Source organism: Puma concolor, chromosome A1 (genome assembly GCF_028749965.1).
Source record: "Puma concolor isolate L17-30 chromosome A1, mPumCon1.1.hap2, whole genome shotgun sequence".
Classification (NCBI taxonomy): domain Eukaryota; kingdom Metazoa; phylum Chordata; class Mammalia; order Carnivora; family Felidae; genus Puma; species Puma concolor.
This window is the reverse complement of record NC_141667.1, coordinates 110,534,206-110,552,912: the sequence shown is the minus strand read 5'-3', so window position 1 is coordinate 110,552,912 and position 18,707 is coordinate 110,534,206. Positions and strand designations below refer to the sequence as shown.

At 37.3% G+C, this 18,707-nt stretch overlaps 1 protein-coding gene across 4 annotated transcripts in view; it reads left to right on the top strand.

Moving 5' to 3' along the window:
• The window catches only part of IPO11 (importin 11), a 198,786-nt gene that overhangs the window by 158,999 nt on the left and 21,080 nt on the right, over positions 1–18,707 (top strand). For 3 of the 4 annotated variants that reach the window (XM_025924123.2, XM_086700099.1, XM_086700100.1), the window contains 2 exons: positions 2,399–2,494; positions 8,806–8,890. In XM_025924123.2, the coding sequence (XP_025779908.1) occupies positions 2,399–2,494; positions 8,806–8,890 (181 nt within the window). Of the gene's footprint in view, positions 1–2,398; positions 2,495–8,805; positions 8,891–14,647; positions 14,723–18,707 lie in introns of those variants that run through there. The other variant, XM_086700109.1, reaches the window with a different exon arrangement.

Sequence of the window (18,707 nt, the reverse complement as noted above, 5' to 3'; positions counted from 1 at the left end):
TCCCCTAGGGGTTGTTCCCTGAACTGAATAAGGTAGATTATATGTGTCTTTCTTGAGAGATTTTTTTTAGTTCTTATATGAAGGAAATACAGTGACTTAAAAAAATACATACTCCTGTAATAGGGTGTTAATATGTACTTAAAATGTATTAGAATGACATCAGGGGGCGCCTGGGTGTCACAGTACGTTGAGCGTCTGACTTCGGCTCGGGTCATGATCTCACAGCTTATCAGTTCGAGCCCCGTGTAGGGCTCTGTGTTTACAGTTCGGAGCCTGGAGCCTGCTTCCTATTCTGTGCCTCCCTCTCTCTCTGCCCCAACCCACTCGCCGTCTGTCTCTGTCTCTCTCAAAAATAAATAAACATTAAAAAAAATTTTTTTAGAATGACATCAGCTAGTTATTACTTTTGCTTGACTGCTGACTTGTCTAAAATCTGATCCCATTTGAATGTACAGATAAAACATTTGACTTTACAAAGGCAGGAACATGACCCAAAATATGGTTACTGGTATCTACTTTACTGAACATTTAAAACAATCATTCATGTTAATGCAGAATAAGAAACACTGTATATCTCTTATAGAAATGATACTAGAAGTTCCCTGGTGATGAACATTAGAATTTATTCAGTTAGTTTTAAATTCAAATAGTATAATTTAGTGTTTCAGTGGATGGTTATGGACTTCTACCTTTTAAAAGTTGGATTCATTAGGGACGCCTGGTGGCTCAGTCGGTTAAGCATCTAACTTTGGCTGAAATCACAATCTCACGGCAAGTTCGAGCCCTGTGTCAGGCTCTGTGCTAACACCTTAGAGCCTGGAGCTTCAGATTCTATGTCTCACTCTCTCTCTCTTTGCCCCTCCCCTGCTCATGCTCTATCTCTACTTCAAAATAAGTAAACATTAAAAAAAATTTAAAAGTCAGAATCATTAAAGAAAGTATAGTTACATATGGTGCACCTGGGGGGCTCATTCTGTTGGGGATCTGATTCTTGTTTTCTGCTCAGGTCGTGGTCTCATGGGTTGTGAGATCAAGCCCCATCTTGGCTGCTTGCTAGGTGTAGAGTCTGCGTCACTTCTCCATGCTCGCTCACACTTTCCCTTTCAAACAAACAAACAAAAACCAAGAAAATGTTAAAAAAAAAATACAGTATCAGAGTAAAACTCCTTTAAGCTTTAAAGTGTTCACAGATGTACTACACGCTGTATATAGAACACTCCTGTCACCCCAATAAGTTCCCTTGTCTCTTTCTCTAGCAACCACTGAACAAATAATTTTGCCTTTCAAGAAAGTCACATAAATGGAGGCCTACAATATGTAGCATTTTGAGTCTTTTATTCTCTTAGCATAATGTTTTTGAGATTTATCCAAGTTGTTGCATGTATCTTTAGTTCATTTTTATTGCTAACAACTTTCTTTGAATAAGCTTCCTACAGTTTATCCATTCACTGGTTGATGGATATTTGGGTCATTTGTAGTTGTGAATTATTATGAATAAACCTACCATAAATGTTTACATTCACGTCTGAAGGTACTTGTTTTGGTCTTGGGTAAATACATAAGAATGGATTGCTGATTTGCATGGAGTGTGCTAACTTTATAAAAACTGCCATTGTGGTTTCTAAAATGGATACCGTTTTTTCATTCTTTGCAGCAGTGTGTATATGACATTGTTTTTCATCTTTGTCAGCACCTGGTATTGTCACCCTTCTTAATTTAACTTTTAATCAAAATGTCTTTGAGGTTTTAATTTGCGTTTCTCTGATGACTAATAACACTGAACATATTTTCAAGTATTCGTATGCCATCTTTATATCTCTAGTGAAGTGTCTGTGAAAGTCTTTGCCAATTTTTAAATTGAGTGGTTGTCTTCTTGAGCTTTTAGAGGTCTTTATATGTTCTGGATTCAAATCCTTTATCATACATGTTTTACAAATACTTTTTTCCCAGTCGATGGCTTGTCTTTTCTTGACATTGTCTTCAGAAGAAAAGAGATTTTTAATCTTAAACATTTTTGTTATCTTTATCTTTTTAGTTATAAAATCAGCATAGGTCTATTGTAATAAGAAAATATTAAAGTATATCTTTCCTATCTCTTTTATAAATACTTTTTATAATACTTTTGTAAATACTTTTTATAATTTATACTTTTTATAAATACTTTTATAAATACTTTTTATAAATAAAAATCTCTTCTATATATACTTTTTTAAAGTATATCTTTTCCTATCTCTTTCTATTATAAGAAATATTTTGGAAGTTTGCTTTCCTTTTTTATTTTACTACTAAAATTTCTCTTGATGTTTAAAGGGATAATTAGAAAAAGAAAAGAAAAGAAAAAAATAACTACTGGTTAAAATACTCCAGTTTAATTTGTTTTGCTCTTCTTTTATTTTAGTGTCATCCAAGATAAATTCTGTGGGATTATAAACATCTCAGTGGAAGGCTTACATGATGTCATGACAGAAGATCCTGAAACAGGAACTTACAAAGAGTAGGTGGATCATTTAATTGTACTTGAACTTGGGGAGGGTGGTAATTAATTATATCCTGAATCATTTTTGTTCACTCCTACTATATAAGCACTGTGTGGTGGCTTTTTAATTTTGTCTTTCATAAAGAAAAAGCGGGGGGGTTACTTGGGTGGCTCCATCAGTTAAGTGTCCGACTTCGGCTCAGGTCATGATCTCACGTCTGTGAGTTCAAGCTCCGCATCAGGCTCTGTGCTTGCAGTTCGGAGCCTGGAGCCTGCTTCAGATTCTGTGTCTTCCTCTCTCTCTGCCCCTCCCTGACTCACGCTCTCTCTCTGTCTGTCAAAAAATGAATAAATGTTTAAAAAAAAAAAATTAAAAAAAAAGAAAAAGTAGATTTCTTTTGCTTATAATTAGTTTGATCTTGAGATCAGCTTTACTTTGCTAAAGTGAAATGATAGATTGGACTTCTTTGGTCCAATAATCAGTTCATGATGTGGCATGAAGTTTTTAAAAAATAATCTATGTGTATGTTAGCGTATAAATTCCTTTTTTTAAGATGTTTTGAATATGTCCTTTTTTTTTTTTAACTAACAAAGTTCCCCTGTCCATTAGGCAAGTTATGGGGAAAAGATGATTGAAAAGCATCCTGTATTTGTTGTATTTGTCTGGTAGAAGTACCCCTTTAAATATTAGAGTCATCTGGTACTCGACCAGTTTTAAAAGAGAACGGTTAGAATTAATGTTTTATGAGAATAGTTAAAATCATTTTATCAGAAATGCTGACACTCTCATGTAACTACAAATTTGAAATTTCATTTCATTGTATCCTTTGAAGTTAATAGATTTGCTATACCTTTTCTTGTTATTAATAAAGGGCATGTGTTTTATGATAAGCAATACTTAATGAGCTTTAAGACCGCTAGACTTTATGTCAGTAATATACTGAGTCAGTTTTCTTTGTTCTTTATAAACAATCTATAGGAAATGGGAACGGTTGCCATTGAACATTTTGTTGAAAAACATGGAAAGCAAATATACATTGTTGAATCTTATTCAACATACGTAGACATAATGGGTTTGGCATGTAAACTTGCTTTCAAGAATGTAGGAGTTCAGATGAAGTGGAGCGTTCAAACTTTTGTGATCACAACCAAAATAAGAAACCATGCGTGTAGGCAGGTTTTTTTAAAGTTAACATAGTGTTTATGCCACATGACTATAAATATTGTATATTTATGCATAATATACATAACATACATACATGTATGTACATAATTATACATAACATACATACATGACAAAGTTTGCAACTGTTTATGAAGTGTTCAGGATATAAACAAATGTTCCTTGTCCTCTTTGGAATATATAATTTAGTTAGGGGGAGGGTGTAAAATGGAACACTGGTAATGAGTAAAGACCATTATATCTGTTTTGAATAAAGCACACAAAACAGTAGAATTCTGGGTTGTGGTTTAATAGGAAGACAAGGAAAAGGCACTGTATGTTAGAGTCTTCAGGAAAGGATAGGACTTAGGGTATAGGAAGTGGACATTATGATAGAATGGTGCAAATGCAAAGGATGAGGGTCAGGAAGTTGTTAGGAATAAAGTTTAGAAATTGGTGTAATTTCATTATTTGAAAGATTAGGTTACAGAGACTCAGAAAAGTGCAGTGACCCAGCAGTTTAGTGGAGTCGTCAAAACTAGAATCATGCTGTTCTGACTCAAGATGTCCACTCAGCCGGGAAGAAGGTTTTGGTTTGGAAGAGGAAAGTGGTGAACGTAAGGAGGGCAGACTGACTAGGACACTGGTATGGGGATCCAGACTAGAAAGGCCTAGACTTGAGGGCTGGGGTGCCTGGGTAGCTGGGATGTAAAACCCCTGTTTTCTTCCCCAGAATTGTCTGGTCGTTGCCTTTTCCCTGGGGCTGGTATTTGGCATGTGGAAGCACAGTGTAGAAACTGTTTTCCTGACTTTTCTAAGTTTCTGAGACAGGTTAGACAAGAATTCTGATAACCTTCCTATTCTGTAATTCTGTGAATTAAATAAAGTTCTAGAAATTGCAGTTCATTCAACTGTAGGGTATAAGTAGACTTTCAGAAAATGGCACTTGAGAAACATGAAATATTTACTTCTGTAGCTAACTTAGCCTCCAGCTTCCCTTCCTGTTTATTGGAACAGTTTATCAGAACAGTTTATTCAACTTTATTTAATATTTTTAGTTCTGTTGAATTTCCCATTGTGGTCTCAGTAAAGTAAAAGAAAGAAAGTAAAGTAGAAGAAAGAAAGAAAACCCTGTTTTTTTCACCTCTGTAAGTAGTATGTTAGTCGGGGGTTTTCCATATAGACAGAACCAATATATATTAAAGGGAGAGAGAGAATGCCAGAGAGACTTATATTTATTGTTCTATGCTTAGAATCACATAAATATCAATATTATAAAGTGTTGGTTCATGTGATTTTGGAGGCTGAGAAGTCCCAAGATCCTCATTTGGCAAACTAGAGACCCAGGAGGGCTAATGGTATAGTTTCAGTCTAAGTCCAAAGTCCTGAAAAGCAGGAGAGCCAGTGTTGTAAGTTCTAGTCTAAGTGAGAAAACCAGAGAAGACTGATGTTCCAACTAAAAGAGAGTTTGAATTCTCTTTTAATTAGACCTTTTTTTTTTGTTCAAGCCTTCAAGTGATAGATTGAGGCCCACCCACACTGGGGAGGGCAATCTGCTTTACTCAATGTCCACATTCATGTGTTAATCTCATCTAGAAACACCCAGAATAATATTTAACCAAATACCTGGGTGCTTTTTGGTCCACAGTAAAGAAGCCTGGTTGACACATCATCTCTTTATTCAGACTTGTTTATGGCAGGCAGTGTACTGTGTGAGGAAGCACTGAGGCTCTGTCCTGAGAGCGTTCCCTGCCTAGAAGGGGATATGGGGACCTGTGGAGCAGTACCAGCTACAGGTGAAGAAGGGTTCTGGGGAAACTGGGAATAACTCCAGAGAAAATGTAGTGGATTAGAACCAGCTAGTAAAGTAACTTGAAACGGATTTCAGAGTAGCTTGTGTAGTTAGTGGAGGTTCATTGGCAGTGCTGAGAACAGATATATACTTCAGAATGGTCACTTGAGTGCAGTGTAGAGGATGACTGGGAGGGATGGAAAGACTCACAGTGAGTGGTCTTAGATCAATGAAACATCCTGGGATGCTTGTTAAGATAGCACACTTCCCTTCCCCAGTCCAGACCCATTATATACAAATTCCTAGGGCTAAGGCAGTAGAACCTGCCTGGTAAACAGGAACCCAGGAGAGTCATATGCCCTGTAAAAATTGTGAATATGCTGCCTGGGAGATGGGGAAGCCCTTCAGGTAACTGTTTTACTACTCCTGGTGAGCGCCGTTGATATGAATTTGAGGTAGATTGTAGAGGAAGGACTGGGAAGAAATGATGACAGGTATTTTGTAACTGTAAGTTTGTATTATTTGACCCCCGTGACCCGTTTTGGTCCACCCCTCACCGCTTTCCCAACTCTGGCAACCACCAGTCTGTTCTCTCTCTGAATGTTGTTTTTAGTTTGATGTATACTTCCAATTGTGTGTTTTTGCTTTTGTTGTCTTTGTTTTGGAGTTAGATCCAAAAAGAGTCATCATCCGAAGACTGACGTCAAGGAGCTTACTTACCACTTAACGTTTTCTTCTAGGAGTTTTGGCTTCCGGTCTTAACATTCAAGTCTTTTATCCATTTTGGGTTAATTTTTGTGTCTGGCATAAGATAGTGGTTCAGTTTCATTCTTTTGCATTTCTTTTTACGTTTGTATTTTAGTAGAAATAATTCATTAAACCAGGAAAATATATTACTGAGGCTTGAGATTTGCCTTCTACTTGTCTTTGGTGAGAGTGCTTTCCCTTTTGTTCCTGAAAAAATATTTCATTTTTAGGCACATTGGGAAAAGAAACTGACAACCCCTTGCCAAAGTTAGGAAGTAAAAAGAACGACAGGATTCAGCCAGCATTTTCATGTAGAATTGGCTAGAATTTTTTAAACATGCTTCTATTGAAAGACCAGGGGAATAGGACTGCTGTGATTGCTTCTGGAGGCACTGGCTCTGGGATCAGCTTTTACTGAAGCAAATGGTGATGTCGAAGCATTTAGTGGCATGGAAGAAGAAGATACTGGACAAATACAGGGTTCTTTTAGGAGGGAGACATAATCAACCAAAGTGTCTACTCCAGAGACCACTTGAATAATATTGTCAGTTTGAGTTTCATTGTGACTTTTTAGAAGTGAGTTTGTTTAGATTAAGTGAGTTTGTTTTATTGCATGTACCTTTTAAATTAGAAATGATTTAAAGGGTTCCATGTTGCATGCTAACATAGTTGGTTGTGTTTCATTGGTTGGCGTTTCTTACCAGGAAAGTTTCTGATTTAGTGGTCTACAGTTCCTGAATCTGTTCAGTGAGGGGGTGGGCGCTGTGAGAGGTGGCTGGCTGCCTGTGTTCTCATATTAGTCTTCCCTATTTTAGACTGTTACTATTTTATTACTATTATTACATTCTTGGCCCACATGCCTTTTATATAAATCATGATTCCTTATCCTTAATCTTTGTCAAAAAAATAAGATTTGACTTTTAATTAGAAATTTTCCTGCAGGAGAGAATTTCATCTTTGGGTTTTTCAAATTCACTTTTTCCCCCCACTTTACACCTTCCAGAGACCCAGATGAATACAGTTTGCAGAATTGCAAAGGAAAAATATTCTGCCCTCTCAGTAATTTTTAGTCAGTGGAGAGAAAATATATGTGTAAATGTATATTTATATTCAGAATATACTCCATTATTTATGTAATAAATCATTTAACTTAGAGAAGAGAGAGCAGAGATTTTTTTTTTTTTTAAGTTCAATTATTTTGACAGTGGAAGAGGGGCAGAGAGAGAGAGAGAATCCCAAGCAGGGTCTCACTGTATGTGCAGAGCCTGATGCAGGCTCTAACTCAAGAACTGTGAGATCATGACCTGAGCCTAATTCAAGAGTCTGATGCTTAAGCAACTGAGCCACCCAGGCATCCTGAGATTTTTTTACTCTACAAGTGAATGAACAGATTTTGGAATATGATGAAGGAAGGAGATCCACATTCATTGCAGTTAGAATTCAGATCTGCAGCAGACATAAAATAGCTCGTATAGGAACTCCTTTTTATTCAGTTCTAAAATACAAACTGGGATTGAGATTGTTTACTACACATTTCACTTTACTGAATCGTGTTTGGGCTGGGATAATTCATAATTTCTCACTTTGTGCTAGGGTTCCTTGGCCAACTAGTTGTGTTACATCATAGTATATCATGGTGGATGAAAGCATTGCAGCTTCGAGAGGTTAAGACCATGCAGTCAGTGAGTTAGAGATTAAGCTCTTGCTGTTCCTGATTGCAGTTTAAGGTTCTTACCATTTTATCGTACCAGTGTGCACTGACTGGGTCATAGGTAGTTGTTGCAAAAATTGTTTTCTTTAGTGGTGAGGAATGGGAAGCGAGACTCATGTCCCTTGCAAGAGTGAGCCTGATCAAGTTTCTGGTGTCAGCACTTGTCTTTAACCTTGAATTAAAAGCTGTTTACACAACTGAGTTAAGAATTAGGTTTCTTCTGTACATACTACAAGAAAGAAGAGAAACCAAGCTTTCTTTGCCCCAGTTTATTAGTTAGAAACCTATGACTGATAAATTACTGAATTGTACTTTTCTAAATTAGGAAGCAGTGAGGTTTATTCCATCAGTTTGATTCACTAGACAGTATTTATTTCTTATCTCCTTGGAAGAGAGAAACTATTGACTGAATAGGAAACTATATTTCTATTATCTCTGTTAATGGTGAAGAGCAGTCGTGCAGATAATCAAAATGAAATGATTTATGACTGTCCTGCATGTACAAGTGCTATCAAGGACAAGTTCCTTATAGCATAGTAATGTCACTTGAAGAACAGAGTAGCTTATTGCATAATTAGTATTGTTTTAATGATGGTATTTGTTTAAATTACTGCTATTATGACAAGTGACGTATGGTTTAAAAATCATGTATACATAAATTCCTTGCAACTTGCTACCTTAAATTCTCAAGTAAAATGTTCTACGGTATTTTGGTGTGACCCTTTTTTTTTACAAGTGAGGTGTATTTTTGTAGTTAAATCTTTGTGCAGTTAAATATTTTTAAAAATTATGAATCTAACTTATCTAGCTATTCCTCACATTTCGGACATAGAAACAATGTTCTGAGTGATTTTCAGGGTTTGTTTTAACATGTTATGGACATTTTTGATTTATTTAAAACATTTTTTTTAATGTAGCTGTATGTTAATGTCTCATCTTGAAGAACCAAAAGTAACAGAAGATGAAGAACCACCCACAGAACAGGATAAGAGAAAAAAAATGGTAAGTTACCAAAGCTGCTTTTAAAATTTGGGAGAGCTGTATATTATCACATTCTTTAGGTCTGAAAGAAACTGTCTGTTGGTCCATTCATCCACCTTTCGATCTCTTTTTCCATCCCTTACTGTAGAATTAACGTAAGCTGAGCTTTGAAATTTGGAGTGTACTCCTAACACAGATAAATTTTGCTCCTCGTACATGAAGTAGAGTTTAACTGTTAATCTGAAATCACTTTTTCTTGTCTTAGGAGAACAGAAGATTTACTCTTTGACTTACTGAAAACCTGTGACCCTCACCACATTTGTGATGCATGTTTTTCTGTTTTTAGGAGAATTACTGAAATTGCTTCATGAATTTTCGCAATGAATTTTTTCTCAGATAATCACAGGCCTTTATAAAAATTACCTTATATTAACTGCTAGGTAGGAAAATAAATCAGAAACACCTAAAATATTTTGCCTTTAAAATTATTTATAATCTTGAACTTCTAAATATTTACTGTGACCCATGAATATAAAAATCGCTACATAAGTAAACGTCTTCCCATTTCCTCTTGGAATCCATTCTAGTCTCCTGGCCTCACCAATATTAATCTTGTTGTGCCGCCTTTCCTCATTTGTACTTGAGAACGACACTAATATCCCTCGAAAGTAGAGTAACTAAATTAATATATGAAATGGACATGGGATGATGCCGAACAGCTAGTAATTAGGGGTGTCTCATTATTTTAGCTGTCATTATTTCAGGCTGCTTGCGATGTTCCCTCCTCGAATTACTTACGCCACACTAACCCTCAGGGGCTTCATCTTCAGTGTATAGCTGGTGCTGCGCTGCTCTGACAGCCTGCTTTTAAACTGTGCTACCGTTTAATCCGTTTTACTTGGCATTTTCATTAGGGTGACGATAGCCTTTCAGTATCATCTAACAGTTTGTCTTTTCTCTTTTCTCACCTCCGCTATTTTAAGCATTAAAAATATAATTGGTGTTACAGAAAACTATAACGTCTTCCTTCATAGGATTCTAAACTTGTAATGAATAATGGGTATTCTGCTTCTGTTCATTTGTCAGCTTTTGTGCACACTCTATTCACATCCTGTAGTCTGGTAGATCTACTCTTAGCACATTAATCTACTCAGATCTGTTTTTCATCCTGTAGGAATCCTCAGTAACATCATATAGTACTAATTGTAATCCTAACTTGATTTTGAAGGCAAGTGAAACGTTATCTTAAAGAGCACTGTAAGAGCATAGTTCCAGAAATAGCACTTTAAGTTCCTTGATTCAGTTTTGTGATTTAAAAAAAATTTTTTTCAACGTTTTTTATTTATTTTTGGGATAGAGACAGAGCATGAATGGGGGAGGGGCAGAGAGAGAGGGAGACACAGAATCAGAAACAGGCTCCAGGCTCCGAGCCATCAGCCCAGAGCCTGACACGGGGCTCGAACTCACGGACCGCGAGATCGTGACCTGGCTGAAGTCGGATGCTTAACCGACTGCGCCACCCAGGCGCCCCAAGTTTTGTGATTTTAAATACTATTTGAGAGCTGATTATTTTACCATTATTGTTCTAATCATAGGCAGTAATAATTTACAGAAAAATCATTATTTTTTCAAATGTTTGATTTTGTTTGAAATCAGTCGTCACAGTAGCTTTTCGGTGTAGATTTATATTGTCATCTCTACTAGGGTGGACTAAGCTATATCTTAGTCTTAATGCTGAGTATACCACAGCATTGATGGTTAATGCTAGGATCACATATCTTAGCCTTGAATAAGTCTAACTGTGAATACCATGAGAATTTTTCAGTAACTTTTCAGTAACAATATTAGTCGCACTGTATCTTCAGGGTTACAAGTATAAATAATGCATTATCTTTCAGTAATTGTATTGTTTGACTGTGTTATGTTTATCATTAGAAAATTTTTAAGAACTAGCTAGATGTCCCTTGGTTATAATTTTAAAAAGTGGAGGTGTTTGCTGGTAAATGATTCTGAATTATTATTTAAAAGAAAAACCAGTCTAGTGTCAAAGGGTTTTTCATATTAAGTGAAAATATTTACTTACAAGGAAGAAAAAGTACAGCTGCTTGGTTACAAGTCTGCATGATTGAAAGTTTGATTTACTTACTGTCATTGTTGTCTTCAAGTGGTCCCTAAAATGTGGTGTCTGCATTTCAGTAGCTGCTTTGGCAGACGATAGCCACCAGTGATGGAAATTCGGGAAAGTGGTTGATCAGCTTACATCAAATTATGATCATTCTCATTGTTCGTTTTAAATAAGGATGGAATTGCCATTCAGGAAAGCTATGAAGCTGTCCAGACTTTTTGATTTTGTCCACTTTCATTCATCTCCTGTCTCTACTACCTGTTTGGGGGGAATTAACAGAAGATCAAATGCAGCTGAAAGCATTTCATTTAATTTCTAAGGTCTCTCCCTATCTGGTATGCTCTAGGAGTAGAATGACAATTTTGTGACCTCTTCCATAAAGAATTAAGCTAGTACAGGGAGCCTGGGTGGCTCTGTTGGTTAAGTGTCTGACTTCAGCTCTGGTCATGATCTCGCCGTTTCTGGGTTCCAGCCCTGCCCTGGGCTCTGTACTGACAGTTACAGCCTGGAGCCTGCTTCAGATTCTGTATCTCTGTCTCTCTCTGCCCCTCCCCTGCTTGAGCTCTTTCTCTCTGTCTCTCCCAAAAATAAGTAAACATTAAAAAAAAAAAAAAAAGTTAAAAAAAATTAAGCTAGTACATTAGCATTTTAAGTTGCTTATAATTTCTTTTCTGTGATGTGTGACTTACTAGGCATTTGTAAGGTGTACTTTCCAAATTGAAGTTTTTGAGCATATTAATGTTTTCTGGCAAGTTGATGGAACTGGCTAAGTAAGCATTAAGGAAGCATTTGATATATACTAAGTAGCCTGTGTTAATAAGGTATTTCTGATCATTCTTTCATGTTAAGTATTACTGAGTTTAAGCCCCAGAAATACTTTGGTGATCTGCTTCTGTATGTAATAATCTAATTTTATATATGCTTACTAAATGCTTTAGTTGATATAAATAAGTTTGAACGTTATTAAAACTGCACTAATTTTTCATTTACCTGTGCTGATAGTGCGGTAGCACAAATAACGGTCTATCCAAACATCATTGTTTCATGTGACTTTGAAGTAATAATAGTAGTACTGTATCTACATAACATTATCCTTTTTTTCCAAAGGAATGTTTTAGAATCTCATCTCATTTACCTTTAAAATAGTTTAATGATCAGATACTGATGAGGAAACCAGGCCACAGAGAAGTAACCTGTTACTCAAGAGTTACAAATTTAGGTAAAGCCTGAAATTAGAACTGAGGTTTCTTGACTCCTAGCCTGAGGCATTCTTTATGATTTTCATTTCTAAAATTTCTGTAGGTTTTCTAAATGTTTTCAGAAATCCCACATACCATTTTGCTAAAATTGCAGAATGCATGAGAACTGCACGTTTGAGGGGAAATTTACCAGCTTCAAATACAGCTCAGCTACCATAAGTCACTGGAATTGGAATTAGATCTGTAGAGTTAGTATAGTTTGTCATGTCTTGTGGTAGCATGGCTAGGAAACAGGTAGTTAATTAATTTGTACATTTGCTTTGACAATTAAATGTAGTTTGCAGTTATTGACACAACTGTAACCAAGAGCTAAAGAAATCACTGTGAGGAATGCCCAATTTCAGGGAGGACATTAATGATAATTCACACAGATGGTAATTATTTTGTAACAGTATTTACTATATTTAAGTATTAAATTTTTATGTACTTGTTGAGTGCCCACTACATGATCCACTCTTCTTGAAATTGAGGATATTGGAGTGAACAAAATATATAAACCCTAAGGGTAATGGAGCTTATAGTCTTAAGAAATTATTTATGTATATTAACAATGTCAAGTTTATGAAGGTTTATTAGATTAAGTAATAAATATCACAGTTTTCTAAATTTGTAGCATGTTCATGAAACTTGGAAGTTCTGTATATATAGTGTTCCTAAGAAGTATTTTTTACCCTGTTTTAATAAATCAGTTAAAGAATGTAGCTGGGATTTTGTCCCCCTCACTTCTTTGACAATAATTTTTTTCTCTTTTCCTAGTGTTAATAGATGTTTGCAGGCCTCCTATTTGATTAATTTTTTCAAGAGAAATATCATTTCTCTTGACCAACACTTTTTAAGATCATTTATACTTGCAGTGAGTTTGATCTGTTTTTCATCTTTTGGGTACACTTATGGGAATATGTCTTTTTTTTTTTTTTTAGTATATTTATTTATTTTGAGAGAGGGAGAGAGCAGAGGAGGGGCAGAGAGAGAGGGAGATCAAGAATCCCAAGCAGGCTCCACACTGTCAGCTCAGAGCCAATGCAAGGCTCAGTCTCATGAACCATGAGATCATGACCTGTGCTGAAATCAAGAATTGGACACTTAACCAACTGAGCCACACAGGCGCCCCCTGTGTGGGAATATATCTTATATCTTAATGTATTTTAGAAGACATATTTAGAACTATCTTCCCTCTAGTCCAAGAATATGAACTATTGTTTTTCCATTATTTGTCTCAAGAAGTATATTAGAATTGAAAACATTTATGCCATATTACAAACCAGTGAAAATATCATTTTAACACATTGTACTCTTAAGTTGCTGTTTGCTGAATGAGCTCTGCACGTGACTTTTTTACTGGTTTGTAATCAAGTCTTTAGCTTTTGATAGCCTCAAATTTTTATGTGACTACCAGAGTTTTAAATTTTAACTTGTATCTTGGGGCACCTGGGTGGCTCAGTTGGTTAAGTGTTCGATTTCAGCTCAGGTCATGATCTCACGGTTCATGGGTTCGAGCCCCACGTCGGGCTCTGTGCTGACAGCTCAGAGCCTGCAGCCTGCTTCAGATTCTGTCTCCAGCTCTCTCTGCCCCTTCCCTTGCTTGTGCTCTGTCTCTCTGTCTCTAAAATAAATAAACATTAAAAGAAATTTTTTTTAATAAATTTTAACTTGTACCTTATATAGTTCAAGCAGAATCTGCAGTCTCACTGAACTAAATTTCAGATACAACCAGGTGTCTGTGGGCTGAATGACATTGGCAAACTTGGCATCACAGTTTTCCGCTTTGACTGTAGCACATCTAAGCAAGTTAATTGTATTTTAGGTTGGGTTGCATTTTATTTGCTAAATTCATAACCAGACCCTAAGTCTCCTGGCAAATACCATAAATCCTGAATAGGCCTTGCATATTGCCTTCGAGTGAGTATTGTCTCCTGTGCTGCTGTTGTCAGATATAGCACTGGATCAGAAAGGGACAGAAGTGCTGCAGTATGGGAATGAAATTGTCTGAAAATCAAAGCCTTATAGGTAGCTAACATGTTTTTCCCCTTTCTCAGAGTGGATAGACCAGACCACCTCAGCCTGCACTACACCTCTGCCTCCCTGGAGCACTACACCAGCTCCTCCTGTCATCACCTCTTCCCCCAGAACTTCTCTCTGCCTATTAAATCCATCAACTTTCCTTTAGACTTTTACTTAGTAGAATTTGGAGCACATTGCCAGAAGGAAAGTTACCTTATTTTCATTTGAAAATATTCTGTGATGTTGTTTCATAAATGTTCAGTCAAAAGAGAATGTTGGAAGGGCATCCTAGGCTAGTGGTTGAGTTGGGAGGTTGTAAACCCTCCTAGTGTGATTTTAACCACTAAGAATCAGTCAGATGATTGTTTCCTGCTCTCATTTATTTACCTCTAGAAAAACTCAACAGACCTAGTAAAAGAATTGTATTTGGCTGTCACTGATAAGGTACTGTGATTTTGTTTTCTTAGTTAACTAACAGTAATCTTGAAGTTCATGATTTATAAACAAAATATGTTGCAAGTAATATGAAATTAAGGCATCATTTTACTGGTATTTCTGAACTGTCTTTTGAGATTCCTTGCCCTATCACATTGAGTAATCAAGGTAAATATAGGATTGTTGAAAATACTCTTATTCAACTTGCCTGCGTTGTCAGCCTGGTTATGACTTTAGAGAGCTTTCTTTTTGCTTTTTCTTACCATGCCAGTTCCATTACACTTTTCACCCCTGCTTTCTTGCTACCTCTTGACCTCATCCTAATTAGAAAGTGATCCTTATCCAAAATCCTGAACTCTGACATTCGTCTCTCATCACAACCTCTTCTTCACCATACCACGTCTCCTGAAAATTCTGTGGTGTACCTATATCTGGAGTCCTGTAATTTGTTCTCACTTTCACACTCTTTTTATAAACTTTCTCTTATTTTCACTAACTTTCCCACCTTTTAACCTAAATGTTCTTGTTTTTCTGCTGCTGCTAACTTTGGACAAGCCATAGTCATAATCTTTGCCTCCCCACTTTAGACCTACTAAGTTTGTGGGCCTAGAAATCAGGCTTACGTATTTCTTAAAAGCTTCACATGTTATTTTGGTGTCCAGCCAGGGTTGAGAACCACTATAATAGGAGTGAAATTCCCTGACCGTCTTTTATAGATACCGTGATTCCACCCAGCCTTTTGCGCCTTGTTTTCTTCACCCTGCTCTGTCTCCTAAACCAGATGCCTTGTCTCCATGAGTATCAGAGGTTTTCTTGGCGTCTGTTACAGAGCTCTCAGACTTGTCCTAACGTGTGGAGTAGCCCCGTAATCCTCTTTCCCTTCCCTCAGCTTACTTATTTATTGTTTTCCTCATGAGACGCTGTCTCTACTCACTGATCATCCTTCTCACCCATGCCCAGGTATAGAAGTAATCTCTCCCTCTCCTGGGTTTACCTAGCATCTTCTCAGTACATGTCAACTGCTTATACCATCTTCTGCTTCATGTAACCTAGCAACTCACATCTGTGATCTCCTTGAGATTAGGAAACATGTGTCACTTATGTTGGTGTGTGTATGTGCTTATATCTTTGTATATTTCTGTAAAGCTTTGTTGAGTAAGCATTTTTTATATTACATATTAAAGTTTCTTAAACTAAGGCATTCTCTGTAATATTTATTTTTTTTTTTTTAATTTTTTTTTTTTTTTCAACGTTTTTTATTTATTTTTGGGACAGAGAGAGACAGAGCATGAACGGGGGAGGGGCAGAGAGAGAGGGAGACACAGAATCGGAAACAGGCTCCAGGCTCCGAGCCATCAGCCCAGAGCCTGACGCGGGGCTCGAACTCACGGACCGCGAGATCGTGACCTGGATGAAGTCGGACGCTTAACCGACTGCGCCACCCAGGCGCCCTCTCTGTAATATTTAAAGCACCTTAACATGCTATGTATAATATACTACTAGAACTTTTTTTTCCCCTTTTTTTCCCTTTCATTTGAAGAGATTGACTCTAAAATATACTCCTGTTTTCTTTGGGTCCTTGGACAACTATTCAGGTTAGTGAGGGTAGTGTCATCGGATCTGTTTCCCTCTGCCTTAAGATGACAGAAATCTCTGCTCTTTTCATTCCCAAAACAAATCTAGATCCATAACCTACTGTCTCCTTTCTCTTCTTGAAGCTTATTGGCACCAATGGGAAAGTAGCAGCAATACCATGCAGGCATAATGTTCCTAACTGACTTTATAGCTAATTAATCCTGGCAAGAACTGTGTATCCTGTGTGTTGTGGTCCATCATATTGGTGGTCTTTACATAAAATCCAGGAAACACTCCAGAAAACTATTAGCCGTTAACCTGATCCTCATCCAAAGTTGTTGCTCATGTGGCTTTTAGTCTTTTCAAGCTTTTTATTGCTTTAACAATGTGCCCTACAGGACATCTTGTAAAAAGCTACTTTGTAATCTGTAAGTAATATTTTGAGGGAATGACAGTATTTAATATTATTTGTTATGAGTAATTAGTGCCAAAAATTATGTGATAAATAGAAACTGGAGATTTTTAAGACCTTATGTGCATTTATACCCTACCTTTCCTCGGGGTGGGGGGAATGTTTCAGGGTATACGAGTATTAGTCCCTAAAAACAATGTTCCAATAACAACATATAAATAAAGACTTGGGAAAATGCCAAGTGTACATTTGGCTTTGGGAACATCCAAAGACCCTAGTTTCACAACTATTAATTCAGAAACTGGATGACGAGGTAAATTTTAGGATCAGTGTTGTATTTATTTAGGCGGAAATCCTTAACCTAAATTTCAGCCTGTCTATTGATTTCCAGGGGACTTTTAGAAACACCTTGAGATTTGTACACAGATTTGGGTGAGGATGTACATTATGGGGAAGAGGTGATGTATACCTTTTATAAGATTTGTTTAGGGGCTAATAAAAGATCAATTGAAGATAACCTCTTGACTGTTTCTACTACTTTTCCCTGTAGGATTTAGATATAGATCTTTGATTGTTTTCAGATACACAGTATGTGTTGTCTTCCCATCCTAATTTTCCTTCACTTGGCCCACAGGCTTTCTTTGTCTTGAATAGTGAGCGAACATTGAAGCACTTAGAACCAAATTGTTTTTAAGTCTGGCTAGTTGGTTATGCATAGTGTTTCTGTGCCACGAGCCAAATGCATTGTAGGCTGCCGAGAGAAATAGTAAATAAAGTTGGGCTTAGGGGGCCAGGGAGACAGTGCCCAAAAGTAAGAGAACCTTGGGATTATTCTTGTTGCCTTTTTTTTTTTTTTTTTTTTTTTTCCAATTCACTTGAGAATTGTTCTTATATATCACTCATGGTTTCCATAGCAGGAGTATGTTTTTCAACGTTTATTTATTTTTGGGACAGAGAGAGACAGAGCATGAACGGGGGAGGGGCAGAGAGAGAGGGAGACACAGAATCGGAAACAGGCTCCAGGCTCTGAGCCATCAGCCCAGAGCCTGATGCGGGGCTCGAACTCACGGACCGCGAGATCGTGACCTGGCCGAAGTCGGACGCTTAACCGACTGCGCCACCCAGGCGCCCCAGGAGTATGTTTTTCACAAGCCAATGTTTCCAAAGATTCCTTTCCAGTTTGCTTTCTGTGTCCTAAAAGTAAGAGGATGACTTTCAGGTTAATACACATTTTATCTGTTTTCTTGAACAAATCATTGAGCATGCATCAGGTACAGTGCTGGTGTGAACTGAGTGTTATGTGTCGGAAGATGACAGAGAGTCGAAGATGAGGTCTGAAGGGCAGATTTAGGAGAGAAGCCTTGCCCCGCATGATGGATGCTTTAGACAAGAGATATAATTTCCTTTGTTTTTTTGAGACTGTAAATTTGTTAAATTGGGGTTGTTTCTTACAAAGATGGAGATACAGGCTTTGAAATGATCCTTCTACCTAAAATCACTGAAAACAAGACAAAATTATGTGAAACAGCTTTTTTTTTTAAGAAACTGCAAATCAGAATATGAAGCATAATGATCTCTGAGAAGAAGAAAACAAACCCTCTGGTTGCCACAGTTTGCTACCTGGAGGGAGAGGAGAGGCACAGGGAGCCCGCTTGGGGTAGGGGGAGGGCACAGGGAGCCTGCTGGTCTCTCTGATTTGAGGAGATGAAGCTGGAAGACGCCAGAGCGGCTTGAATTACCAAAGAAGAGGGAGTAGCCCGCTTAGAACTTGGGGGATCTTGGGAGGGTCCCTTCTGAGTCTTTAGCTGAGTACTGATCAGCACATAGAAGTGCAGAAGTTACCCATGGCCAGGGAAAGAGCCTCCAGGAAGGATTTTGAGGGGAACGGTATTCTGAGCTGACACAGCCAGGACTAGATCGTGTTGTCAGAGTGCAAACCCTCAGGAATGATAGGGCATTAGATAGAGGGTTCACAAGTGTGTGTCCGTGTTGGTACAGAATTATCCCCGTATTAGGTATTGTTCTGATCCT